Here is a 27223-nt window from a genome sequence, read left to right as displayed (position 1 = left end):
GATCATCACTTCAGTTTAAACAGAAATTTGTCCTTGCTGCTGTTACTTTACTCACATTGTGATGGTTGAGATTGGAGAAGGATTATTTACAACTGACAAAAGAACTTAAAAAACAAGAAGTAATTACAAAAACTTTATTGGTATCTCCCTGTTAAAAAAACAAAACAAAAAAACTGAAGAAATAAGAGGGTGATTTGAGTTTAACTTGGAGACAAAACAAGATGCAGCGGAGATCAGAATTTGTTAAGATGTCCACTTCTAAACTGCATTTGCAGGTTTTGGGTCAGTGTGTATGACTGAGGGAAGTGTTTTCAACAACAAATATCACAGTGTGGAACATCTAATTTCACGATAGTAGGGTGTCATGATGCGTGTACCAGGCCAGATTGGCAACAGATATTCCCGTCCCCGATATCCTCAAAATTATGACTCTTTTTCTACACATTTCCACTGGAGCAGCTTAACACCAAGGCCAGTTTTGAGTTTGACAGGGTTCATGTTTAACAGAGAACAGAGTCTTTCAGCAAGCATTCAAACGCCGCAGACGCAGGAAGCGAGGCCGGGGGGGGAAATGAACATCACCGTCACGTTCAGATTTTACTTCTTGCCCGATTTCTTGATTCCGCTGCCACCTGGAGGGGAAAAAGGGAAAGTTAACAAAACCTCCAATCTGACCAGTTATTCCTGTGGTCAAGTAGAGCCATGTTTTAATATCAAATAGGTGAATGAATGTGTTTGTGTGTCTAAAAGACAAAGACTATACATGGAATTTGAACTTCCTGGGAGTTCATATGATCCATTACATGTGAGGTTTAAATAATCAAAACATTCACATTACAGTCCAGACCATGAGTATTTATACAATTTACAACTCTCTTGTTCTTGAGGTTCTTGCTTCAGCAAAGTCACATTGAAAGAAAATTAAAAAAAAGAAACTACACATATCAGACTGAGACGCTTTCAATACATCAGGAAGCATCTCTACCCTCTAGTTCTGCAGTGCTGCTCCAACAAGGGAAATCAGGAGCTGGTTTATGAGTCAACCACAGCACCGTGTTGAGAATAAACTAACATGATTGATTAAGACAATATTGATAATTATATCATGATCATTTGGAAGTTTTATGTTTTATGAGGGTGGGTTGCTTCCAATTTGTTCGTGTGCCTGATACCACGTATAAATGACCATGTGACACGGTGTTCAGATCATATGTTTAGATCAGGTTGTTATGGTTCTTCTCTCCACTGTGTGTTCATGCAAACAACTTAAAGGAGCTATAATGACACCGTTTCTCATCTACCTCTAACTAACTAGCTCTTACCTAAATTTCCTTTTGCAGCTTTGACCTTCAGTGCATCCAAAGCCTTCTGGTCTTCCTTCTGCTTCTGCTTGTAGGCGACATCCTCCTGCAGACACAACGCAAGCTTACAATCCTCTGACTTCACGCCTGTCCCATGTCGCTCTTATATCTGGGTTACAACTAACAGTCAGTTTTTAACCATTAGTTAATAATAAAAAAATACACAAAAACAGCTTCATCATCATCATCTTCCTGAAACACATATCCAACGGACACTAGACGGAGCTTTGTGAACAAGTGGGGGCTTTCTATAATCGTTCCTGGCAAATTGTAAACAATACAAGTACTGTGTATATTATTCATCATGTACAATCGTCATGGAGCGACAGTTTAGCCCGAGAGGAAAACTCACTTCGTCCATTTCCTTGGACTGTTTCTTTGGGGCCTTCAGTGGTTTCTTCTTGCCTCCTGAGGACACAATGAGTGAATGTTAGCGCACAATCTGGAAATAACAACATCTTAAAAACACTGACGGCGTGGACTTCCAATGCCATGCACATCGAGAGCACGTTATCGTTCGACGTCATTGGTGCACATCGATGAGATCATGTCAGTTGTATTAGAACATACGGTTATTATAGCTGTCGGTAAGTCAAGCTGCTAAAAAAAAAATGACGTCGATTTTGATTGGCTAATTTATCTAAACGACATGTCACGCTGCGCATCTCCCTCAGAAGACAGCGCAGGGTTCACGAGCCACTCACTGGACACAGCATCTGGTGTGTTTGAATATTAACCGGCAGCACAAATTGTTAACGCGGAGGGTTTTTGGTTTTTTTTTTTAATACGTGAAAAAGATGATTCTCAGCGTCACGCTTTCGGGCTAGCTAGCGGCTAACAGCTAGCTGCAGCCGCCAGTGTAGCACGCCCCGCTGAGTTGCATTACACCGTTAAAAAGAAAACCCAATGGTGTACATGTTCCGTTGAGTCTAAACCGAGCCTCGTGTGAAGCAACACCTCACCTTCTCTGCCAGACATGTTTCTACCGGGCTGCACTCGACGAGAGGGAAGAAATGGACGAGTGTCTGTGTCGCGACCGGATGAAGACGCTGTCGCTCTAATCCGCGCTGTCAGGACCCCAGTGGCCCCCGAACCGGAAGCAGAATGACTTGTGGCGCGCCTGATCGGAAATCTCGCCCGGCTGCTGTTTCGTTTCCCATTCGGAGATGCTAACCAGTTAGCCACAACGCAACCGTGTCCGAGTGTCATGTGCGCGGTGACAACGTCGGCGGAAGCAGGTACGTTCATTTTTAATGCCGCGTTGGATTTGTGAAACCACGACACGGGAGGTTTACGCCGGAAAAAGCCTCTTTAGCTGTTAGCAGCGTGGTGCTAACTGGCTAGTTGGGGATGAAGCAAGGGCAAGGGCAGAGATCTGGAGAGAACACGTATTGTAATAAGATAAACACCTTGTGAACATCACTATTCTATAGTCTGATTGTTCATTTAATAATATCACGAGGCACGAATTGTAATGTTCAATGGTGAGGACACAGTGTCTAGAGACGTGTGTGTCATTCCGCTGTTTGTAGGTCGTACACTTTAGTTCAGTTGTCACATTGTGCTTGGGATCAGTTGTGTTATTTAATTAACAAATATATTTTAGATGCAAGTATTAATATGTCACATTTTTCTATCTGTCTGTGAACATTATGAGTTTGTGTTTTCATCCCATTTCATTCACTTTCATTTCTTGTCCTGTTTTTAAATAGTTTATAGCCTTTAAATTAATGTAACGGTATCTCACTGATTGCATTTCTATTTGTTTTGTCTATTTTAAAGTTTGATTGATTTTGTCAGCGGGGTCGTTTATTCTTCCTCGTGCTGTTTTGATCTTCTCAGTGTCATCTCTGGGTTGGGATTTTCAAAACAAAGCTTCAGTTCAACGATACACTTCTTTGAATTAGGTGTTAATAAGAACGCTGTTGGTAGCAATTACTGTTATTGAAATCAAAAGACATTAAAGCACATTATTTGTATGACATTGTATTCAGCTGCAACGTCATTTATTGTTTTGACAAAAAGTTAAAATAGCATGGCAGGGGAAATCTGATGAATAATCAGTATTGTCTATTTTACTGACCCAAAACTTTTGAAATCTAAATAAGATAAGATAATAATGTTTTAAGAGGCTGGACCCTGTTCAGTCGTGAGATCTGACACAACAGCGACATGAACAGTTTGTAGTTTATCAATCATCCAATTGTTTCTTTGTTCTCACAGGTGCCTGTTCCAGTTTGAACTCTGTAGCTGCATTGAGTGCGAAGCACTGACAGATTTCCAGCTGCTCCTCTGACTGCTGCTCTTCTCCATGAGGTACTTCTATATAATTTAGTCGTGTACAGGGCAGACATGAGCTTAATGGCTGCTTCTATGTACAAACAGAAGAACTTAATGATTAACATTATCCTTACTGCCTCAGGTACAGAGGAGCACAGCTCTGTCGCTGGGCTCATGGCTCGTGCTGCCTGTCCCGCCTCTCCCTCTCTGGATCTCTGTGTGGCAGAACTACTTTAGTCCGAACCTACAGTGCTCATCATGAGCCAACCTCCCCACCACCCCCTAACCCTGCACCTCCTGAGGGGAAGGGTGGAGCTGAGGTGGTGAAGGAGCGGGCCCTGGCTGCCCTACAGGTACAGGAAGTACTTTCCCTTTTCATACAAACTTTCCAAATCCTAGACCTCACTGCCAATATGAATTATTCAAACTGTATTTAAAAATAACAATCATCTACTACTGCAAAGAAACACAGAACCAACCTGAAACACAGCTTTCTCCCCCTCCTCCAGTATGCAGGTGAGCTGGGGCGACAGTGGGGTCAGAGGTCGGCTCAAACGGCCACTGCCTCAGTCAACTACTGGTGGGAGAGGTACGAGGAGTTTGTCGGGCTCAACGAGGTCCGGGAGGCTCAGACCAACGTCACTGAGGTCAGCAGACAGCAAGATGCACCTCAACCCTCAAGCTCAGTTCACCCACTCTCATGTAAATGGGTTAGCTCAAATATGGGACACAGCTCTAAGTATAACTCATTACAATTTAACAACATCACAATCTGGAGCCTCCAAAACGACCATGAATCATCACCTCTTCGAAACAGAAGGGACCAAAGAGGGAGGCTCCATGTTTCTGATGACAGGGGGACACACCTGGCTTTCTGTTTATTTGCTGCCCCTTATTTGTTTGGAATATGAATTTGACAGGTGTTGAATTCTTATGCATTGTCCCTTTTTTAAGCCTGATTCAGACAAGGTGTGTGTGTGTCTCAATCTCAAAGAAAAGTCAGGTGCTGTGAATACAGGGTGATTTTTAGAGTGATTTTATTCTTCAGCATGTGTATGATGCAATTTGTAGAGGGGATCTCCACCAATCTTTACATGTCTTAGGTTGTATGTGTTTCTTCTAGGCCGAGGCAGCGTTCATGGTGGCCAGGGGGATGGTGCGGGAGGCACATGCCAGCCTGGAGGCCCTGCAGGTCAGGCTGAAGGAGGTCCGGGACCGGCTGGACCGAGTGTCCAGGGAGGAGGCTCATTACCTGGAGCTGGCGACGCTGGAGCACAAACTGCTGCAGGTTAGTTCAGGTGACTGAAAATGCTCCTGTGAGGTTGTCTAAGGTTTCACTGTGTTCAAGATGAACATAGTTTGATGTCAGAAGAAGAAGTGGGAGTACATTCATTCTATAAGTGGTATCTTACAAGCGACTAAGTGATCATGCATATTCCAAAGACATCTGTTAAAATACCCCCCGTCCTTCGCTCTCTCTCTTCTGACCACAGGAGGAGCGTCGTCACCGGACAACGTACGAGAATGCTGAGGGTTCGGAGAGGGAGAAGTTCAATTTGTTTTCAGTAGCCGTCAGAGGGAGCCACGAAAAGGAGAGGACAAGAGCCGAACGGACCAAGAACTGGTCCATCATTGGCTCGGTGCTGGGAGCCCTGATCGGGGTCATGGGATCAACGTATGTCAACCGTGTCCGCCTGCAGGTGAGGAGGGCTAATGAAAGCTTTGGTCTCTCAGCTGGTAGTTTTTTTTATGTGTGTCGACAGATTTTGTCACTTGCTCTTTGTTTCGTGTGCTGTATATTTTCCTTGTACGAGCACCTCACCAGGATTTCAGTGTGCTTTGATCTTCACTCAGCTGATGCATCTGCACTTCTTTCATCTGTAGGAGCTGAAGACTCTGCTGCTGGAGGCCCAGAAAGGTCCAGAGAGTCTGCAAGACGCTCTCAAAGTCCAGGCAGGAAACCATCGCTCCCAGCGGGACGAGCTCCGAGCTCTCATTGACAGCCTCAAGGTCACTTTGAATGACGCTTTCACACCGAGGAGCGCAGTCCTCAAAGTCCAGAGAGCTCCAGCACCAGAGCCACCCAGTGTGCCTGTCTCAGCCTTAAAAGACCTCACCATCTTTAGCCAAAGGACACAGTCCCTGCTCGAGTCCCTCCAACCACAACTGGGACAACTGGAGCAAGGACTTGGTAGAGTTGAGAGCAAATTGTCTGTGGTGAAAGGGCTGCTGGACGCCAAACCACAGGCCGAAACCCAGGCTCCAGAGCCGCGGGTAGAGAGACCAGAGAGAGAAGAGAGAGTGGACCTGTGGGAATCTGAGGCGGCGGCGGCGGCGAGGCGTCTTGAGGAGACCCAGAGGACGCTGGGAGAAGGAATAAGGACAAACACTATTTATAATGCTGTGTTTACTTGCACCGCCACCGCCATCACCATCTCTGCCGTCTACCTGATGCTCAGGGGAGCTGGTTAGACGTGATACCACCAGACTGAGTATGTCCACGTGCACTGATACGTTATCAGACACTGGGGAAATAAAATCTGAATTATATCATAATATAACATTGATGTGGTTGGAAGCATGGACTGTAAATAAAGATGGACGACACGTCTCCACTTCCTGTTGTTTTACAAATATTAAGCCTCCGATTTTGGAAGCTGTCATGTCGTCCATCTTTATACACAGTCTGTGTTTGAGTAATCTCTAATGAACGAGTTCCAGGTATTTTGGGTTGATGTCTACTGAACCACTAAAGCTGCTTTCAGATACTTTGTGATATCAAGATAAAATATATAGAGAATTTAACATGATCACTGAGCAATATAAGTTTTCATCATCTCTTTTCCATCACTGTACAATAAATGTTTAATTCACTTCGACTCATGATATAAAACAAAGCACATCCTCCCAGTTGTTAAGCTGGAATCAGGACGTCTTTGATTTTCTAAATGTATTTGTTTATTTTGTCTCATTATCTATTGGACCCCCCCCCCCCACTAGGTATACCTGAACTTTGAAAGCAGATTCCCTCTTGTAAGGATTCAGTGTTTGTATCTGGAGTTGGACCGGCTGAGAGTGATGGACCATATTTCCGTCTCTCCATGTTAAAATAACTCAGTGCTCATACGTATGGAGAACACACACAGTGACGGTTCACTGATTCTCTTCAGATTATTGAGATCACAAAACAAAAATCTCATCTCACAGGACATGAACTGGACCTCGGGACAAGATTCATAAAGTCTTGATGAAGCTATAACGAGAATAAGTGAGTTTTTAATAATCAGGGTAAGAAAAACATCCTTTAATTCAAATAATTAAGGTCTCATTTCTCACCAGTAATCACTGTAATCCTGTAAAATGTTAACTGTGAGAAAATGTCTGAAAACGTAAATGAGGTTTGGCAGACTCCTCCATTACTCTACCTCCAGAGCTGCTTTGTGCCGTCATGTTTGTCATGTTGACTGTGTGCACCAAGCTGATGATGATGATGATGAAGATGATCACTGCAGGTCTGTCTTCCTGACTCACTGATGTTTTTACATGTTTTTACAATGCTTCGCTGATTAATCGAGTGGTTCATAAAATCCACTAGATCCAGATTTTTTTTTTTATTGCATAAACTCAATCGATACCAACTCCCTGAACATGTCGGAATTCTTCCATGTCATTCTGGTTTCTGTTTTTTTTTTTCCTCTCGTAAAAAGTACTCAAAACTTAGAACACAGTACGACATAGTACACACAGAGGATATGATGAGAGTTGTGCAAACCGGAGTAGTGCAGATATAAGAATGTAGTTTAATCATTTCAGAAGGTGAACAGCCGACACGTTGTGCTTTTCTGATGTCAAATCTTACACAAGTCAGTTTAGGTTTTGAAAGCGAGAAAACATTGAAGCCATTTTCCTGGATGGCTCACGGGCGTGCACGTAAAGAGATCTGTATCAGTCCTAATGTTGCCAGGTAATGCAGAAGAGGCAGGTTGTTTTCAGCTGATGACAGAATCGTAGGTTGGAGGCTCAGGTTCACCTGTGGCTCTCGGTTGTTGTGGGTCTTTAGAATTGTTCTGCACCTGTAAAACACACATAAGGGTTCAAATTTCCTTCTGACGTTAGAGACAGAATCCACAGGTGCTCATGGCTTCACAGATGTGACCTGACCTGTGAGACGGGCGGAGCCGCTGCTGGTACCTCGGGTAAACCCAACGCTGCAGGTATAACAATAACTGATCTCGGCTGGAAGACAAAACACAGGGTGATTCAATGTTTCCTCATGAGCTGCAGACGTGAGGAGAGAAGAAGCCACATCTGTTTCTGATGTCACGGCTGGATCACAGCTGGATCACCTGTGGCTTCTACAGTTCTGTTCAATTGTCTAATAGTCATATTTACTTCTATTTACTTCATCTTGTTCAAGGCTATCTGTGGCCTAGATCTTTGTAACCAATGTCTGCTGCACACTTGTGGATTTTCAAATTTGAACTGCTTTTAATAACCACAGACATAACGACAGGTGTAACAGATTTGTACTCTTTTAATAAAACGCACACACTAGATCCAGTCGAGACGCACGAACACACACTTGGCGTTTAAACAAGCGATTTCCGAGCGGCGACATCAAATGTGACTTCGGAATAAAAACAAGCATGGAGGCGGGTTGCCGCTGTCTGAAGCTGCTTGCACTAAAGTTTGTCCGTTTCTACTGTTGACCTGGTGCGGGACACAAGAGAAATGGGGCCGATAATCCTCCAGTGTGCAGCAGGCATCAGATCAGTTCATCGTATGTTGAGCACTGAAGAGTAATCTATCTGACACTGATCTGCTCTCAGTCACTGGTTGACTCACCTCTCCGCTGCAGTTGCAAGTGGCGTTGCAGGCGATTCCTGCGACGACGATCGAGACAATCAGCTCTAGTAGGTTAGCAATAGCCAAGACCCCCGAAAAGCCCGCCATCCGACCCTGGCAACACACACACACACATAGAATAACAGAGTTGAGGTAAATCAACAGCCTTGTCTGCCCTGCTAAGCTCGTAAAGCTTTGATTCCCCAAAATTCATTACACAAAAAACTTTTAAAACTTGAGAGCCATGCAAAGAGCTATTCAAAAAGATCTTAATGACCAACTTAGCGCAGTAAGGATCAAATAATGAGTAAGATGAGTAAGACTGAAGCTTGCAGGACCCAGACCAAGAGTCTACAACTTCTTTGCTGCCCTGGTGTTAAGTGTGAAGGACCATCAAACTGCATACCTGATAAATGTAGCAGGTATATTGGTCATTTTCGCCGCAGCACTGAGGGATCAAGCCTGCAGCATCCAGAGAGTAGAGGATGGTCCCGGTGGTGGAAAAAACTGCTGCAATGACACAGAAAGCCAGAGCAGCGTTCACCTGGCAGGGAGACGAGAGACACAACGTCAGGACACCTGGACAGAGGGGATGGTGCTGCTATTCTCTGACCGACCCGGCTTTACTCTAGTCTGACTTGTTCAATGGGGCTTTGTATCAGAGGTGATTAGGCCACGATCACAACCATATATGTCGTTATGTTATTGGCCGCTGATGGAGCACATGGGTTTCTTCCTGGCACTCCGACTTGGGACAGACTGGGGTTAAGTTAAACGCAGACTCTAAATTGATCGTTGAGTTGGCTGGTGGAGGGACGACTCGCACCGGCCACTGGCTTTGATCAACTCCGCCTTTTCAGCCTTGTTAACGGCGCCGTTATCACCGCCATGAACCTGGAAGGCCAGAAGAATCAAAATGAAAGTAGCAGCAGTGAGTCACTGACCAGAGAGCGGGTGAGATATTTCCCAGCAGCCACTGTCAGGGATCCAGCTGTGATGTACTGCAACAGACAAGCACATAGATAATCTTTAGTTTATGACCTCAATGACATCACTTCCTGTAACATGTTTCCATGTTAATCCCCGTACATCGTGATATTACCAACATGTGTTTTCTGATTTATTATTAACCAAGGAGGTTATGTTTCTGTTATATGTTATACGAATTTCCACGAAACCTACTGGAAGGATGGGACGTGGGCGAAGAAAGAATCCATAACATTTTGTCTTGGATCCGGACAAAGGGGAATATGCAGGGATTTTTCTTTCCACTTTATTAACATTGCAAGAAACCAGGGCATTTTTGGACGTTTTCACAGAATTCATGACTGTAGATTTTATTTTAGACATATTTACAGGATTTATATAAGGGGACCGAAGTATGCACTTTATTTACCTCCACCAATCAGGGTTAACCTTTTCATTGATTTCTCAGGGAATAATTCTTGGATCCTGATGGAGATCATCTGATATATTTAGGGGACTGATATTTACGAGTTTGTGCAATTTGGTGCAGATCCAAATAAAATCCTGGCTTTAGTGAAATAAAATCTTAAGGGGACTTTTTTGGTCTTGCTAGGTACGTACTCTAGTTTAAATTCTGTATTTTAATGTTTAATTTTAATTCTATCCTATAATAAAGGTTATAATTAAATATTTAATAAAGGAAACATCTGCACGCTACAGCAGCATTTTCTATTCATTGTCTGCAAGCAGCAAGTTCCAAAAAGCCTGAAAAACAATAAGGAGATTTACCATTAGAGGGCGCTGTATAACTCTTTTTTCCCCATGTGTGTTGAAAGAGTATAATTGATAATGACTCCTCCTTCATGTTCTGGCTCAGTACATAAAGTACTTACAGCCTGAAAACAGAGCAGCACATTAAGGTTGACTCACGACCAAAGTTCCCCAGACCCAGAGGCCGGAGAACGCGGCAATCGTGTCCGCTGGAATCGCCATGGCGATGCCAAACAGCAGAACGGTGAGGCCGACCATGATCTGAATTGTCTGGAGGCACAAACACAAACAAAGGAGTGAACTTAGGTTTCAGACAAACTAATGAAGAAGAAGGAAGAAGAAGAATGAAAGTCCAGTGTGTAAGATTTAGGTGAAAGGATCGATTGGCAGAAATTGAATATAAAATAACCCTAGTGATGTTTTCACTAGTGTTTCATCTAAATTGTAAGAATTGTTGTTTTCTTTACCCTTGAATGGGCCGTTTATATTTAAATACTTTATTTTTAAATACTTTATAATCACATCAGCAGCGGGGGCCTCTCTACGGAGGCAGCCATGTTTTTTACAGGAGCCCAAACTGGACAAACTAAACCTTTTGAGTTTTTTTGACAACTGAAGCTACCACAGGTTCTCTTTCATGTTTGGAAGGGGAGGGTGTGTTCAGCTGCAACATGACACTTCACCACTAGATGTCACTACATTCTACACACTGCACCTTTACATCTCTGATTTGTTTGGTTCATTTTGCTTTTCTAACAAACAATATGAAATCAGATAATTACTCATAGGGGCTGGGTGATTTAACAATATCAGAACTTACTACAATCAAATTTACTTCAATAGCAATAACATAAATCTAATATATTGATATATTTTGCATTATGCAGTTAAAGTAAGGAGATACAATGCATAATTGAATTGTCATTCAGTCTTTAAACTTGAAATAAGTAATAATGTGACGTTTATATTCGTATCTTAATGTGATTTTTGGCCATATCATCCAGCCCCTATTGCTCACAAGTAACATTCAGCATTTAAGGAACGCAGTAACTCCAAAGCTGACAAATTAACATTACACCTGTAAACTACATTAAATACACGTGTGTGTGTGTGTGTGTGTGTGTGTGTGTGTGTGTGTGTGTGTGTGTGTGTGTGTGTGTGTGGTACACGATCATATTTTGATGGACAGTAGAAGAGATGAACAGAACTGCTTCTGCCATTTTAAACCCGAAATTGTGAAATGTGAGGTAAAATGAAAGAAGTTTATCCACTCGGTTCGAGTGGATTTCACTTTCCTTCAGAATTGGTCGACATTTCATAAAAGCTTAAAACCTTCACATGAAATTTATGAATTTGATTGTTCAGCTCTAATGTCTTTGTCATTAGTCGAGTTTACAGCACATCTAACAAATAAGAGCCGACTTTGGAAATAAATTCACAATAAAAGCTTCAAATGAAAGATCATAAACACAAGGAAATAACGTTCTAATCAAAAGTAGCATTTACAGATCCATATGGGAAGATTACAAATTTATAAATTTGTTGCATTTCCCTCGGATAACTGTAGAAATCTGTGTATCGTCTCCACACACTGATGCTGAATCTTACCCCGAGCACAGTTGGATGGTTCTTGCTGAACTTCTGGACTCCCACACAATGTGGGAGTCCAGCACCCTGGGGAGCACCGTGGGGAAATGGGTGCACATGGGTGACCACCAGCACGCCCTCCGCCGTCGTGTACATGGATGAAGACATGTTTCTGCTCTTCTGAACCACGGCTTCCTGCTCAGTCACATTTAAGATGACGGGTTAACAATGATGAGAGAATCATTAACGCAGAGCCCTGATGTACTGCCCCTTTACCACTCTGCGGTGCCTGTTACTGGAACAGGAACTGAGATGATGCACAGGGAAATAAAATCATGAAGTTCAAGCCAAACATTTACAGAATATAATAAACAGAGTAGTTGACCCAGAAACTAGAGCAGTTCTCTATAGAGCAGGTTCCTCCACCACAAGGTCAAACAGTCCTACACACGACTGTCTGCTTCTTATATGGTGTGTGTGTGTGTGTGTGTGTGTGTGTGTGTGTGTGTGTGTAATAAGGAAACACTTATCAGACAAATAAAGTTAAAGACTTTCACCTTTGGACACGATCTTCCAGCTTGTATTACAGCTGGCGTGACTGCCGGGAAGCTCTTTTTTGCCAAGTTAATCTTTACGATGTAGAGAAAATTACGTGAATGCTTCTATAATCAATTGATTCTTTACAGTAACTGGTCGTGAAATGTGATGTTCATCTTCATCCACAGCACAAGTGTAGACAAAGTCAGCTACTACAACTGTAATATTTATGTTTTAACACCCACTGAACACATTGAACCAGATCTTGGGTCTAAAGTCAGTGGATTCAAAACCTTGTGACGCATCAATCATCTCAAACAAGTGGTTTCTCCAGCTGCAGATCAGACCTGCATCATATTCAGGAGGATTTTTGCTGACTGATTCAAACTTTTATTATTATCCTAGATTCTAAGATAAGACAAGATAACATCGACTTTATTAATCCCGAAGGAAACTCTTGTGCCAGCTTGTGCCAAGATTTACAGTAGCAAGAAAGTAGCATGAAACTATAAAGTGCATATGGAGTAAATGGACCAGTGGCTGAAAGAAATATCAATAAAAAACGAGAGTTTTTTTTTACATTTCCATGTTTTCATAGTGTCTTTATTCACTTGCTGCTGTAACACGGCACATTTCTCCATCGTGGGACAAGTACAAGATGATCATTGATTTTCTTTACTTATTTGATCTCATCTTACTATTATTTGTGTTCCTATTAGACAAGTATGTAGAGGGAAGGAGTAGAGAGGGTTAATAGTGATTGATGGGTTCATCTTTCATTTGTAAATATTGTTTTATTCCTCTTTTTATGAAACATTAAAATATCAAATGATGAATACTTTGTACCATTGCACATTTATCGATCTGTCTATAGATTCATATATTTATTTGTAGGAGCAACCTGAGAATAACACAAGTTGGCTCAACAATGTTTGTGATGTTGCGGTGCTATAAAAATATTCATATGCATATTCCAATTATTTTGCAATGCCAGTTAACCAGCAAATAAATAATCAAATCAATCAATCACTAAAGAAGTGACTCTAATCAGCCAGTTTGACACCCGCTTTCCTGTTGGTCTTGGGTACCACCAACAGTTGATCACCATCTTGGATGCTGTAGGAGTGGAGGGCCCGGGTGTTGAACTTCATTTCCTCTGGACCGAAGACGCTGGTCCTGTCGATGTAGTACAGCCTCATGCTGTTGGTGGACAGCTGGACCACCGTCGTCAGCTGCTTCTTCAGCACAGCTACTGTCTGGTCCAAACGGATGGTCAGCTGACACACAAAGAAACAGTTTGTACATTGTAAGCATTAAACTGATGCTACTTTCACTCAGAGGAACTGAGTAGATGCCCACTAGCGTCGCTACCTGCGGCTGTGGACATTTAGGCTCAAAACACGGTGTAAATGATGCTGTTTCAAGTCGAATTCGAAGGTCGGGGCTCACGGACACTTGGGGGACACCACAGGAGCAGTGAGGAGGCCTTTTATGTTTTTATTGTTGTCTTTGAAGATGTGGTCCCCGAGTTACTTCAACTGCATTCGATTTTGGTGCAAAGCTGTTTACACCTGAAAGTCCCAAAGTGTTTTGTGGACTCAAACACTTTGTCCACCCGTCCATCGGCTTAGTGGTGAACTATCCCTTTAGGGCCTAAATGAAATATCTGGGTTTGTGTCGTATGGACTGGGTTAAAAAACAGCTACCTGATGGTGAGACTGGTGAGAGTGAAACAAAACAAAGAAGCTGCCAACAAAAAAACTAAAAGCTAAAACAACAACAAAGAGCTGAAAGAGGCTACACACACCTGAGAGGAACTGCAAAGTCACGTGATTCATTGTAAACATAAAAACATATTGGGAGCATCAGCTGTTCTTAGCCACTGGCGGTGAAAAGCTATAAACCTTTAACACAGCCACATGGACATCTGTCTGTCCATCTGTCCAAAATTAGATGAGATATATCTTATCAAATCAAGCTGTTCTACTTTTGTGAACTATTGTGAACTAATGCTGAAATCACCTGTTGCACTTTTTCTTCACAGTGAACCTCCACCTGGGCGCAGCAGCGAGGTCGGAGGTCAACCTCGGCAAGGGGCTCCAGCTTCCCATACTTGGTGACCAGGGAATGGTATCTGAGGAGGTTAGGAGCAGGTTGCGCTGTCAGTCTTAAAAGCACGTGCACAGACCCACATGACACCAACACAAGAAACTAAGACGTCTGCAGCTGGAGGTCAGACGAGAGTGCAGCGTACCTGTCAGGCAGCTCCTCTTCAGGGTAGTCGAAGTAGTAACGGATGAAGAACCTCTCGGCAGCTTCCCGCTCACAGTCAGTCACAACACTGCCGTTTAGCCATGATATTGCAGGAAGCCTGAGGAGAAGCACGTGAACATTATGTGCACGAATTCAGTGTGAAGCCCTACTGAGTGCAGGGAGAAACAAAACGAGCTCGTTTCTCCCTGAGGTCACTGCTGGGACTCACTGTGCTATCGTGAGGTGTATTCGTTCTTCTTCGGTGAAGGTCTGCAGTAAGGGGATGCCCTGCAGTTGCACCTCCTCCAACTTGGGGAAGAAGTTCAACTTCTCAACGTCTTCCCATCGGTTTAGACCTGACAAAGCAAACATGGACAGGTCATGCATTTGGGTATGAGCCGGTTGTATTAAGGTGTTTGCGCCTCCAGAGAGAAATGCATGACGCCTAATGAACGTCCTCAAGCTGTGTTATCCAGTGACCTCAACAGAAAAAGGAATGAATGCAAACAGGTGGCATCAGATCTTTTGCGGGTCAGAACGCTGCTGCTCTAAAGTGACACGAGAAATCGTTTCCCCTCCTAAAATCAAGTGGAATACGACCTTATCTCAGTCTGTGGGCAGAATAGGTTTCTGCTCTTAATAACATCAACTGTTTTTCTGTTGCTCAGGCTCAGCACATATGACAAAGTAATGCACTGAAGCCGATTTAAATGACTTGTTGGTATCGTTTCTCTTCCCACTATTCTCAACCGAACTCTAAAAATAGTTTCCCCACTGATCCAAAGTAGAAACAATTCCGTCATGAGATAAAAGCTGAGCTGGTCTGTGAGGAATCTGTTGTAATAATAACATAATCATAGCTCAAAGCTCTTAGGAGACGGTGACATGTTTTCTTGTGCTAAATTTATCTGGATTTATTGAGATGTCAGACTAGAGCTGATGCTACAACTCGGCATGTTTGCTGTATTATGAAAAACCGAGGAGAAATTTAGAGTTTCCTACTGAAATCAAACCGTGAGACAGTTACCACACCATGTAAAATATTCAACCATGTCAAACAGGCAAGTAGCTGTGTCCCCCGACCTGAGTTGTGCAGGTTGATGCTGCGCAGGTTGGGGAAGAGCCGCTGCAGGACGTCTTTGTTGTCCTGAATGGAAGCCAAGTTGTTGTTGGCCATGACCAGCGTGTCCAGGCTGGGGAACATGGAGCTGAACTTGCGGACCTCGGCCCAGTCCTGGAGGCTGTTGTGGGTGATGTGGAGCAGGCGCAGGCTGGGAAAGGCAACACTGGGGGCAGTCAGACTGCTGTAGCCATTAAGGGACAGGAACAACTCCTCCAGCCTGCAGGAGGACACAGGACAATGTGGAGACTAAATATCCAACAGAAAACTGCCTTCCTCCACTTGGAATGTCAATTCTCTTCAGTGATCCACTAAATGGCGAACTAAAACGGGTACTTTGTGTAGTTCTTTTTACTTCTCTGATTTTGTGCTGCAAAAGAAAGTATTCGGATGAGTCTGAATTAAGGGTTTTACACTTTTGAAACATATTTCATATATATAAGTTACCTCCAGCAAGGATTTTGTGTTCTTGCTGACAGAATTACACAAAAATTACAGAACCAATTTCCATGAATCCTGATTAAGGATGGGTCATGGGCCAAGTAAGAACCCGATTAACTTTTGGCATGGATCCGGACAAAGGGGCAGATACAGGAACATTTCATTTCCCTTTAACATTATGAGTTAGTACTTTTATTTACATTTTCAAGGATTTCCCTGGAAATAATTAATGGATCTTGATGAAAACAATCAGGCATATTAAGATCTAAAGGATTTAAATGTGTTTTTTGTGTAACTACCACCAGTGTGTCGCTGAGATAATGTGGATTCAGTGAGGAAGCAACACTTAATGTGTATCTTCCATAGATTTAGAACTACGTCCCATTGAAAATGATGACATACAATGATTTGGTGCAGAATTTAAGGGGCACTGTTTGGCCTTATTCTTACTCAGGTATCTCCCGAATGAGCAGCAGCACCGTGTCCCAGGACACTTTGGTGTTGTTGAGGCCGAGACTACGGACCCGGAAGAAGGCTTTGGTGCACCATGGCTCGAGGGTTACTCCTGCCAGCGGGTTGTAGCTCAGGTTCAGGGACTCCAGGTTTGGGGTGTTGGAGACAATTTTATTGATCTGAAAACAAAAATAATAACATTGTCTTAATTTGTCCCGAAGCTTTAGAAACCATTAATTTACACAAAACCACAACATGGACTTTACTTAGTGGACAATTACTGCTTATCAGGATCTTTATCTCTTCATCACAAAAACAACCTCTGCTAACACATACAGTCTGTTTTCTATCCTTTTATTATACGACTAATACTTAAGCGCTGACAATTCATCGTTGCTTTTGATCTTTTACTCTTTTAATGGGAATAAACAACTTTAATAAACTGCACCTCGTGCCAGTCCTGCAGCTTGTTGTGGGACAAGTCCAGCTTACTGACATGAGCACAGAAAGCCACGATCCACGCCTGGTCTCCTGCCTGGCTGATGCCCCAGCTATCCAACACCAGCACACTGGGCAGGTTCACACGGTCTGGAGGGGAGGTGGGGGAGGATGGGGAGAAGAATGGATGTGGATTAGTTGGACCCAGGGGCAGGTTCACACAGGGAAAAGAGCGTTTTCAATGGTCTTACATTTGGGCAAAGTCAGCTTAAAAATAAATGCAATGAGTCTAAGTCTAAATTACATTACATTACATTTAGCTGATTCTTGTTGTTCTGGGTACAAACCCAAAACAACAAGAATCAAAAAAGTACAATTTTCTTCAAGAAAGCCAAACTACAAAGTGCTATAAGTAAGAGCCATTTAAGTGCTACTAAATTGTGCTAAACTAAAAAACTTAATTTGAAAGTTACATAACTTTATCTTTTAATTTAACAAAGCCCGACTCACCTTTCACAGGGGAACCTTGAGGACCTGCGCTGGGCACGACCACCACCCTTATATCAGGTCCTGTGCACCACGGGAAGTTCTCTGGACTGTACCGTTCCCTGATCACCTCCACGAAGGTACGACCATTTATGTCGTCCTGTGTCTCCATTGATCCGAAGCGTTGCATGGCCTCCCCCTCGGCTGATCTGTGGTGTGGGATGAAACTAAGATATCACTACATGTCATTAATAGAAGATTAAAGTCTTATTGTCTTATTGCATTCACTTGAGAAAAGAAATTCTGCCCTGTTCTTCTGGATTCATGAGATGGCTCAAAAGGCTTTTTGTACTTTCTGTCTGAACAATTCTAAAGTCCTGATGTTCCTGCAAAAAGCCGACAAACTAATAACAATAACATCTATTTTATACTAAACTGTTACATTACACGTACATACACATTATACACAATAGTACGTCCCAGTGTCTCAAACCCAAACCCCCAAAAAACTGGATCAAACTGCACAGACGGACATGTTTGCTTCAACGTTCTAAAAATAGACTAAATGAGAGCTGGTCTCAGAGACACTGTCCCATCTAAACGTCCTCACATTTAATCCGTCTGGAGGAAAGGAAGAAGAAAGCTGAACTTTAAGCTGAACATCAGTTGAGTGAGTGTATTTAAAATGACGAGCATGTGGTGGGCGGAGCCTCGCTGTACAATGAGCTGCAGGGAGGCATCAATTATTTAGTGTTTTTTGCCGGAATAAAGAAACAAAAAGGATCTTGTTTCAATATCGTATTTAAGAATATAAACAGGCTGCAGTTAAATTGGGGGGTGATGTATGAAGGCAGTTTGTTACTCCTCATCTCATGAATCATGCTATTAGCAGTTAGTTTTAGACACAAATAAAATACAGATACATGTGTGTCAGCCGTCTAACGCAGTGTCCTGTTGAAGTTGCTCCAGCTTTTTGCTTCTGTCCTCTCCAGCTGTATAATATCATAGTTCAGAAGAGGTGTTACCTGAAGTGATGCTCACCTGAACTATCACTTGTCTCTGTCTCCGTCTGTCTCTGCACTTGAGGGCCTGTCAGAGGAAGAGGCCAGAGTCAGGCTACATCCACACAAACGCAGGTTATATTCTAGGGCTGCGAGCAGCACCGTGCGGGCAAAACTTAATGTAAATCGAATTAAAGTTGTAAAACGAGGATTACCTGCTTTTGGCAGTAGGTGGTGCTATCCCTACATGGAGACTAAGAGACTGTTTCTCTTCAGATCTATAAATCTTTCCCCTTCGCAACAGTCTAAGACATCAAAGGAATCTATGACCACTGACACCGTGACATTAAAGCCAACTGACAACAAGAAATTCTTTGAAGTGTTATTTTATGGGTTGAGTTAAATAGTAACTCGCAAACAATCAATTCTTATTTTCAATATCTTTGCAGGAAATTAATTTCATCATCCAGTATTTCAGGTATTCCCCAATTAACTTGTTTTTGATCATCACAAATCCTTATTTTAAATAATTTTGGATAAAAATCATTTTTGTATGGGTCAAAAATGACCCGTATTCATTTTCATGAGGGTCATGCATGAAATAACACAGAAAATTAATATATGTTTGAAATAAATGTATTTTATCATTTAATATTCTGAGTATTCATGAAATATCTTGTTTTTGATTACCACAAATCAACATTTCCCTTACTTTATAAACAAACGACGCATACAGTATGTATTCACTACAGAACACCTGCCATTCATTTCACACAGCTGCTTTTGCACATCTGATGCACGTGAGACTTATTTTACAATCCACTTCTAGTGAGAAAGAGAAACATGTACAACACTAACTAGCTGTTAGCTAGCTAGCTTCTTTTCTGGCTAGCTAACCATAGCTATATCAACAAAATAAAACTTGACTGATAACAGTATATACTTAATAGACTGATTAACCTTTTAATCTGATTATCTGACTGATGCTTTTGATTTTCTTTATCCAGAGTGTTAGTATGGCTGGTCACAATCATTTCAGACTTACGGTTTAATGTTCATAAAGATGCTGCATAAAGAACAGGATGAGGAAGATGAGGAGGCAATTCTTGGTCTTGACTCTGAGTCTGAAATCTCTGATGCTGAGGACCTGGACTATGTTCTACAGGATCAAGCTGGAGTTGTTGGTGTGTCGTGGGATCCAGCTCTCCTAAATGAAGAAGGCTGCTTTGATGACATCAAAGATGAGTCTTCTATGTCATCAAAGTAGCCTTCGATGACATAGAAGTCATCAAAGGAGCCTTCTATAAAAGAATTTAAAAGAACGTTATATTTAAATACTTTATATTTACATCGGGAGCGGGTCCTCTGTACGGAGGCCGCCATGTTTTTTTACAGTAGTCCAGAGTAGACAAACTAAACCTTTTGAGTTTTTATGACAACTGAAGCTACCACAGGTTCTCTGTCATGTTTGGAAGGGGGGGGGGGGCTGAGGTGAGGGGTGTTCAGCTGCAACATCAAACTTCACCACTAAATGTCACTAAATTCTACACACTGCACCTTAAATTAAAAAAAACCTCTACACAATGAACATAATAAATCAGTTTTACCTTTCCAAAGGACCAGTGTCTCAACTCTGAACTGTGGTTGGGAACTCACTGGTAGTTTGCCTCGTTGTCTGGCTGGTAACCAGCTGTCCGGTCCTTTCCATTGAAGAAGGATGAGGAGACGTTCTCTGTCCCACAACACCTGGGTTTTACTACATCACACACATTGGTTTACCTCCTTAAAGGATCAGACCTGTAACAAGTGATTACTGTAAGACCAATTGTTTAATTTCCACCTGTGACCAGCAGGGAGCAGCAGCTGCTTCTCCCTGCAGTTTATTCACAGGTCACAGGGAGCAGCAGGAGAATCTCTATGCTCCAGAAATAAAAACTAGAAGTATATAAAATAAAAAATAATAAAATGGTAAATGTGGTATATTTACTGTGTCCTGTGTCCTGTGTCTTTCCATTGTCTCTGTGCTGTTAATCCTGTGCAGCAGGTGTTGGGTCTTTACTTAGAACAATGGCACACACTCACACACACAGACACACACACCCACACTGTTGTAGTTTATCGCGATTGGTCGAGTATGTTCATCTGTGGGACTTTGATTCCAAGGCTCCACCCTCTATCACCACTGTACAGACATTGGCTCCAGATGATGTCATTGGCACAAGATGGCAGTGCTCGTTTCAGGGATTCTTTGGCTTCATTTCTGGATATTTTCTTCATATACAGTCATTCCCTAGCCCCTTGCCCTAACCTTAACCTAAACAAGTCATGCATCTAGCCTCCTCCATGTTAGGAGGTGGGACATGGACCAAGCTACAAAGTCGAAGTTCACTATATATAACTTTTTTCTCAAAGGTTGTTCTTCACACTGATGTTGGTTCAAGTGTTTATGCTTCGGATAAGTTTGGTTTTAATTAGTTATTTGGTGATATAAAACCGGGGGGGAGGTCATGATTGACAGCTGAGACTGATTGGTCGAGTGCCTGTAGCGGCAAGACCTCGATACCGTGGATCCATCCCGAGATATTTTGGCCTCATTTCTGGGTAGTGGGGGGAATTGGAGAAGCGTCGTCCATCTTTGAACACAGTCTATGGTTCACACTTAGACAAAGACACACACACACGTTTACACCTCAGTGTTGTCAATTCAATAACCTGCTTGTTGTCATGTAACCTGAAGACAGACTTCCACCCCCCCCCGCCCTTTGTATTTTCCACCCCTCCAGGTAAACTGTGTTGTGGTCACGTGATCAGGTCCATGTTAGTGATCTGACACACCCAGTGGAGCGACAGGCGCCGCTTCAAAAAAACAGAAAGGATCTAATTTCTTTGAAATGCAGCTAACGTGACTCCAGACTGATGAGCTCAGTCGACTCGGTTCAAACACTGATCCTGTTCACTGGTGCAAGAATTCACACGTTCCAACCTGAGCCATTCGATCCAGGACGTCTGCTTCAGCATGTTGACATGAAGACCTGCTTCCAACAAGAGAACAAACTAAACACAACCAAACAACAAAATCATATGGAAACATGTGGCAAATACAAAAACAATGCAAAACTGAAAGCACCAGAAAACTAATTTTAAGGTGCAGTGTGTAGAATTTAGTGACATCTAGTGGTGAAGTTGCATGTTGCAGCTGAACACCCCTCACCTCACCTTCCCCTTCAGAACATTAAAGAGAACCTGTGGCAGCTTCAGTTGTCATAAAACTCAAAAGGTTTAGTTTGTCCAGTCAAACATGCAGGGAACAAAGACGAACGGTTTGACCTTTGACCTGTGTGGGTGTGAAAGGTGCACTCTCATCTGGTATTTGGTTGAAGCTGAAATTGTTCCACCTTGCACCATCATAATTATTAGTAGTATTATTAATGCTGACATCGACCCTTTGAGCAACAGAGTCATGTGTCACAGAGCAGAACTCTGTCAGTGTCCTGCTCTGTTTATTTATGTCCCACATAAATCCATCCTGCACCGAATGTTTACTGCAACGAGCCGTGTCTGTAAAACACGATTGATTTAACAAACTGCACATAAATTTGAAGAAGAGAGACGACGACGCGAAACAAAGACGGATTAGACAGAACCCGGGTGAGGAGAGGGGGAGACGGGGGAGTGAGGCAGTTTGCTCTCCCCATGACAACGGTATCCAGGTCACCTAATTTAACACTTTATTCTGCTCTGGGAAATTCCTTCCCGGCCATGGTGTGATTTCTTTTTAGAGGCCGTACTTACATGACGTACACAATAATGTTAACACGATCAGATGCACACACACACACACACACACACACACACACACACACACTGGGATTGTGTGGGTCAGACACACTCAAAGTAGTAACAGTTGTTTTTAGAAGGGGAATGTTCTAAATGAAGTTAATACAATGATCCACTTTACTGGTTAAACTTGGATGCGGGATCATAGACTGGCTTTAAATACGGACGACACAATGTGTAGAGCACATTTCAACGACAAGGAAATTCTTCTACATAAAACAATAAATAAACGGTATCATGACAAAAGTGAACGCTGAAGCATCTTGATCGCCCCCTGATGGCTGGTCATAAACCCCGCCTCCTCCATGTTAGCAGATGGGACATGGAGCAAAAAAAGTCAAAGATGGTGTGTGTCATTTTATGTAGTTCTCATCACACTGATGTAAGTGTAAGTGTTTCTGGTAAGTTTGGTCGAGCTCGTGCGTTGGCGAATGCAAGATGGCAGCGTTCGTTTCCCTGATAGCTAAGCTTGATTTCTGGATCGTGGGCGGAAGTGGAGACCGTGATTATATAGGATAGGACGTGGTGTCTTAGATCTCATCTTGATTTTCTCTGGATATGCGCTTGAGTGAATCCTGAAGCCTAAAAAGAGCCGTGCATCACTTGTCACTTTCACCAGAAGGACGACCCCTGACCCCTCTCGTGCTCAGCGAGAGCCCACCAGTGATTTTATTTTGTATTCTTGGTTCAGCAGTTGACAGAAATTCTTCCTTCAGGCCGCCAGCGATGAAAACCTGCGCTTGGTGTGACGATGACAAGATTCAGGCAACAAAGGAAAAAAAGGAAAAGTTTTACGGCACTCCGATTGTAAAAATGTCTTTGACCGTTATAGCTCCGTTATCTCAATGGGTTGAAGTGACACTGATAACGCTGCTCACTGTGGAAAGGTCTGAAAGCTCTGCACGTGTGTGTTGTCTCTTTCATCCTATGTCATGCGACGAGTTTTGACATGTTTAATCTGGACGCGGGGGTTCGAACTTGTGACATTGTGGCCACAAACATATGTCCTTGTATTTCAGGTGGTCACCACTGCTGCTGCTTCGTTAAGTGACTTCACACGTTCACAATGTTATAAAATGCACTTAAATGTGACTTTATTACAGGATGTAACTTCTGTTTACACACACGCACGCACACACGCACACACACACACACACACACACACACACACACACACACACACACACACACACACACACACACACACACTGTAAGGTTTATTGGGCTGACCTTGTTATCAGGTACATTTCCTATTCACCAGATGCTGAACAGTCTTTCTTTCTTTTGAAGTTTCAGACGTTCTGGATTTCACCAACTTCTTCGGCTCGTACCGATGCACGTTAGCTACTTTGAGCGGCGGCTGTGTGACATGTCAATTTTTAATTGTAATAATTTTAATTGAACAGCGATTCTTTCCGGACAGTGGTGATGCTTTTATCCTTTTTCTGTCACTGCAGAAATAACGTGAGGAGATTGTGGGACGATAAATGAAAAATGAAAAACCAAGCCAGTCGGTGTCTTTGCGAAAAAGTAATAAACGTCCTTCATCAAATTCCTGTGGTTATTTATTGACTTTAAATATCAATACTAATTTCAAGTGTTTCCTTTTTGTCTAGTTTTGTGATGATATGATTTCCTCCAGCACGAGGCGTGACCCTCAGGATAAGTGGAAAAGATAAAGGATGGATGGATGATCATTTACATTTCACTCAACCTGCAGGTATCAGTGTTTCTTCTTATATCGCATGATCGACTTAATACATGGTTCAAAGTGTCTGATATTCAGCCCCATCGTTCACTCACCTTCTGCTTTATTGCTGTTTGTTCAAAGCTTCTTGAATATCAAATGACAAATATCACTTTACATGTTAGTTCTGTGGAATAAGATTCTTGAAAACATGTGTTTCCTTTATTGGGTTCATTTGAGTTTTGTCCAGACGACACGGAGAATTTCAAAAAGAACATACAATTAAAAAGACTTGCTACTCCCACTCTTTAAACTGGGGGTTAATACAACTAAGATATACATGAAGTGACAGCACTTCTTCTCTTTATTTTTACATAATACACATGATGGTTATGCAGTCTGTGCCTGAAGAGGTTGCTTTGGATGAAATATGCCTAAAATGAACTTAAAACAAAGAATATTTTGTGTTTATTCAACCAAATGGGAATAACCGTGATTTCAGATGGTTTGAGATTCCTCAGTGTTTTATAACACTGCAGCTCAGCAACGGGATGAACAAGCAAATAATAAAGTGCAGGTCACTGTGTCAGCGGCTCACATGTCTGAACTTTACACTTTCCCATCCTGTGTAAAGTCATATGCTATTTCACAGTCATAGGATCAATGGGTCTTTGTTGTAGTTTCTGAAATAGGAGGAACACAAAATGAAATAAGAACAAGTGAAGCAAACGTCGGCAGAAATGATTTATACAAAAAAAGCAAAATGCTTGAAAGATAAAAAAAGGAGAAGTAGATTATGCAGTTAGGTGTTTTTGTGTCATTCATCTTAACTCAATTCTTAACAAGTTGATCGTCTCTTTCTTAGAAATCAAATCATCGAGCCAAAAAAACATCGTAGGAAAGAATCAACATCAAGTTCAAGAAAAAGGACAAAGAAAGTGAAAGAAGGTTTTTCATCACTAGACATTGAATATTTCAAATGGCAAATACCTTTTAGAACTCTGTGTAGTCAAAGGAAAAAGTTTTTTATTGGTAAACAACCTAAAGGACGTCATAATTCTCCCTGGGAACTTAATTCATTCTTCAGTATAAATCTGTGAACTCTGCAAAGAGGCTTAAACTGAGGAAACAGAGGGAAAACTAATTTCTGTGTAAGAGGCTAAACAAGATTTTGTACAACCTGCAGACCGGCTCGTCAGAGCTCTGACTTTCACATCTAAACTTTCAGCTCATGATACAAGTTTACAAAGAAATCTGATTTAAAAAGGTTAAAACTAAGGTTTAAAGAATTGAATTCGTTATTCTTCTCTGTTCTGAATTCAATCGGTGTTGAAGTTCTGGGGTCAGCGAGTTCAGCCGACGGAGGGATTATGGAAACAGCAACGTGTGTGTGTGTGTGTGTGTGTGTGTGTGTGTGTGTGTGTGTGTGTGTGTGTGTTAGACCTCCTCTCATTGACACGGGATCCCGGGGTCAAACATGTGAGCGAGCGTGTCTAGACGTGTCCATGTGTGCTGACATGTTGTGTGTGTGTGTGTGTGTGTGTGTGTGTTGTGCGACAAAGAGCAGTTTGTCTGGTAGTCACTTCTTCAAAGAGACGTTCGAAGGTTTCAGTGTCAATCACACCAACTTTAGCTCTTAATACTTCATTAAATACACATTAAAATACACATGGATCATTAAAAAAGAAACGTACTTCAGACTTTGAAATGTTAATGTGTCCGTCCATCCAAACATATCCCATCCCTCCCTCCAGTATCTACACTGCTGAGTGTCGCAGGTGGCGAGCAGGAGCCAATCCTAGCTGACATTGAGAGGTGGGTTACACCTGCATATAGAGTATAGAGCCAACCATCCTTCACACCAGACTCACACCTACATCCACTCAGCAACATGAGAAACTTCACACCGTCAGGATCGAACCCACAATCCTCTGGAGGAGGGGCAACGGTGCCAACCTCTGTCCCACCGTCTACACAGGGAGCATGGTGTTCAAACCCCTGGTGAGCAGTTGGCCTCTAAATTCGAAACGCCGCTGCAGAAAGTTGTCCTGAATCTTTAAAAGCTGATTGGTGGATTATTGGTTTTATAACTGAGAGGTTTAACATTCCTTCATGCAAATCTCTCTCCTCTCGCAGGTAAATGCAGATGCTGCCAAGTTCCTGTTGAGCTGCAGCTGTCGTGACGTGTCGTGACTTTTTGATTTGACAGATTTTTGGAAAGGATCAACCGCAGATATAAGTCCGGGCCCTGCACTTGCACTCATGGCATCTGGATTTAAAATGTAAATCAATCCAATTAGTATTCTCCTAAATAGATGCTCATTATTTATTGGAAAGTATTAAAAATCTAAAATGGAAACTAAAAAAAGAACCTTAAGTCTTCTAAACAAACTGCACTTTCTACTTTTTGTTATATTACAAATTACATTACATGTTTTTTTCTTTTTACCTCAATGTGCAAAAATTGACAGTAAAGTTAAGAGAAATCCTAATAAACCAAAAACCAGCTTTTGTTGAGCAGGTCGTAACAAGAACAGAAGAATAGAAGGAATCAGCCTCTTAATCACTAACTTCACCGTCAGAGGAAAATACACATGGATTGTAAGTAAAAGAGTAAAGAACGGACTTCGGACTCAGAAATGTTGATGTGTCAGGGCCGGACGGAGCAGAGAGGGATGAGGGAAGGAAGCTGAAACAGAGGGAAGAAGAAAACGTCAATGATCGGCTGAGTCAAACGAACAGAGATAAATGTTCAGTAATCACTCAGGGAGTTTCCTTTCTGCAATTCAAACGCTGGAAACAAATAAAAGTGGAACTGCAGGAGGGAAAAGAAGACGAATCAAAAGAGCAGGTTTTGGTTTGTGTGTTTGTCCCATTTTGTGTGATGTTGCTTAAAAATCGCCCCCAAACAGATGTAGCCATCCTCAAGCTGCAGAACGACGTGCTTTCATTGTTTTGGCCAATAAATATTTTATTATCGGAAGTAAAGGACGAGTCAGTGCGGGTCCACGTCTCGCGGTGAAGAAAAAGGAGAATGTCATCGTCTTTACAGCTGCAAACATTCAGTTCAAATCACAACATACATTGTGTAATACTGACAACATTAGGGAGAAACCCCGGCTTTTTTTTGAGTCATTTAATGTGGAGGCGCAGGTGCATG

At 42.3% G+C, this 27223-nt stretch overlaps 4 protein-coding genes across 5 annotated transcripts; 1 reads left to right on the top strand and 3 right to left on the bottom strand.

Moving 5' to 3' along the window:
- Positions 1–120: 120 nt before the first annotated feature.
- tma7 (translation machinery associated 7 homolog) lies at positions 121–2470 on the bottom strand. Its single transcript, XM_035152359.2, has 4 exons — positions 2324–2470; positions 1714–1769; positions 1323–1407; positions 121–632 (listed from the first exon to the last, which is right to left on the bottom strand). Exons 1-4 carry the CDS (start codon positions 2337–2339, stop codon positions 598–600), a joined length of 192 nt encoding a protein of 63 aa, XP_035008250.1. The 5' UTR covers positions 2340–2470; the 3' UTR covers positions 121–597.
- ccdc51 (coiled-coil domain containing 51) lies at positions 2456–6590 on the top strand. Of its 2 annotated transcripts, XM_035152355.2 has the most exons (7): positions 2456–2599; positions 3585–3677; positions 3784–3994; positions 4151–4288; positions 4765–4929; positions 5135–5341; positions 5526–6590. In XM_035152355.2, the coding sequence occupies exons 2-7, from the start codon at positions 3673–3675 to the stop codon at positions 6111–6113; spliced, it is 1314 nt and encodes a 437-aa protein (XP_035008246.2). In that variant the 5' UTR covers positions 2456–2599; positions 3585–3672; the 3' UTR covers positions 6114–6590. The 2 variants fall into 2 exon arrangements, with proteins under 2 accessions (XP_035008246.2, XP_035008247.1); XM_035152356.2 differs by lacking the exons at positions 2456–2599; positions 3585–3677 and having other exon boundaries at positions 3853–3994; positions 4151–4343.
- Positions 6591–7421: 831 nt separating this feature from the next.
- On the bottom strand, positions 7422–12037 carry LOC118104994 (membrane-spanning 4-domains subfamily A member 4A-like). The gene is made up of 7 exons (XM_035152358.2): positions 11832–12037; positions 10383–10493; positions 9431–9487; positions 8893–9030; positions 8487–8600; positions 7803–7877; positions 7422–7714 (listed from the first exon to the last, which is right to left on the bottom strand). The coding sequence occupies exons 1-7, from the start codon at positions 11976–11978 to the stop codon at positions 7631–7633; spliced, it is 726 nt and encodes a 241-aa protein (XP_035008249.2). The 5' UTR covers positions 11979–12037; the 3' UTR covers positions 7422–7630.
- Positions 12038–12963: 926 nt separating this feature from the next.
- LOC118105064 (tubulin-specific chaperone cofactor E-like protein) lies at positions 12964–17710 on the bottom strand. The gene is made up of 8 exons (XM_035152451.2): positions 17563–17710; positions 17063–17202; positions 16612–16793; positions 15684–15940; positions 14830–14956; positions 14602–14718; positions 14370–14481; positions 12964–13624 (listed from the first exon to the last, which is right to left on the bottom strand). Exons 1-8 carry the CDS (start codon positions 17708–17710, stop codon positions 13391–13393), a joined length of 1317 nt encoding a protein of 438 aa, XP_035008342.2. The 3' UTR covers positions 12964–13390.
- Between the last annotated feature and the right edge of the window lie 9513 nt (positions 17711–27223).

The sequence above is a fragment of the Hippoglossus stenolepis genome, chromosome 3, assembly GCF_022539355.2.
Source record: "Hippoglossus stenolepis isolate QCI-W04-F060 chromosome 3, HSTE1.2, whole genome shotgun sequence".
NCBI classification, from domain to species: domain Eukaryota; kingdom Metazoa; phylum Chordata; class Actinopteri; order Pleuronectiformes; family Pleuronectidae; genus Hippoglossus; species Hippoglossus stenolepis.
Note: the sequence above shows the minus strand (reverse complement) of the source record. Positions and strands in the feature narration are given on the sequence as shown.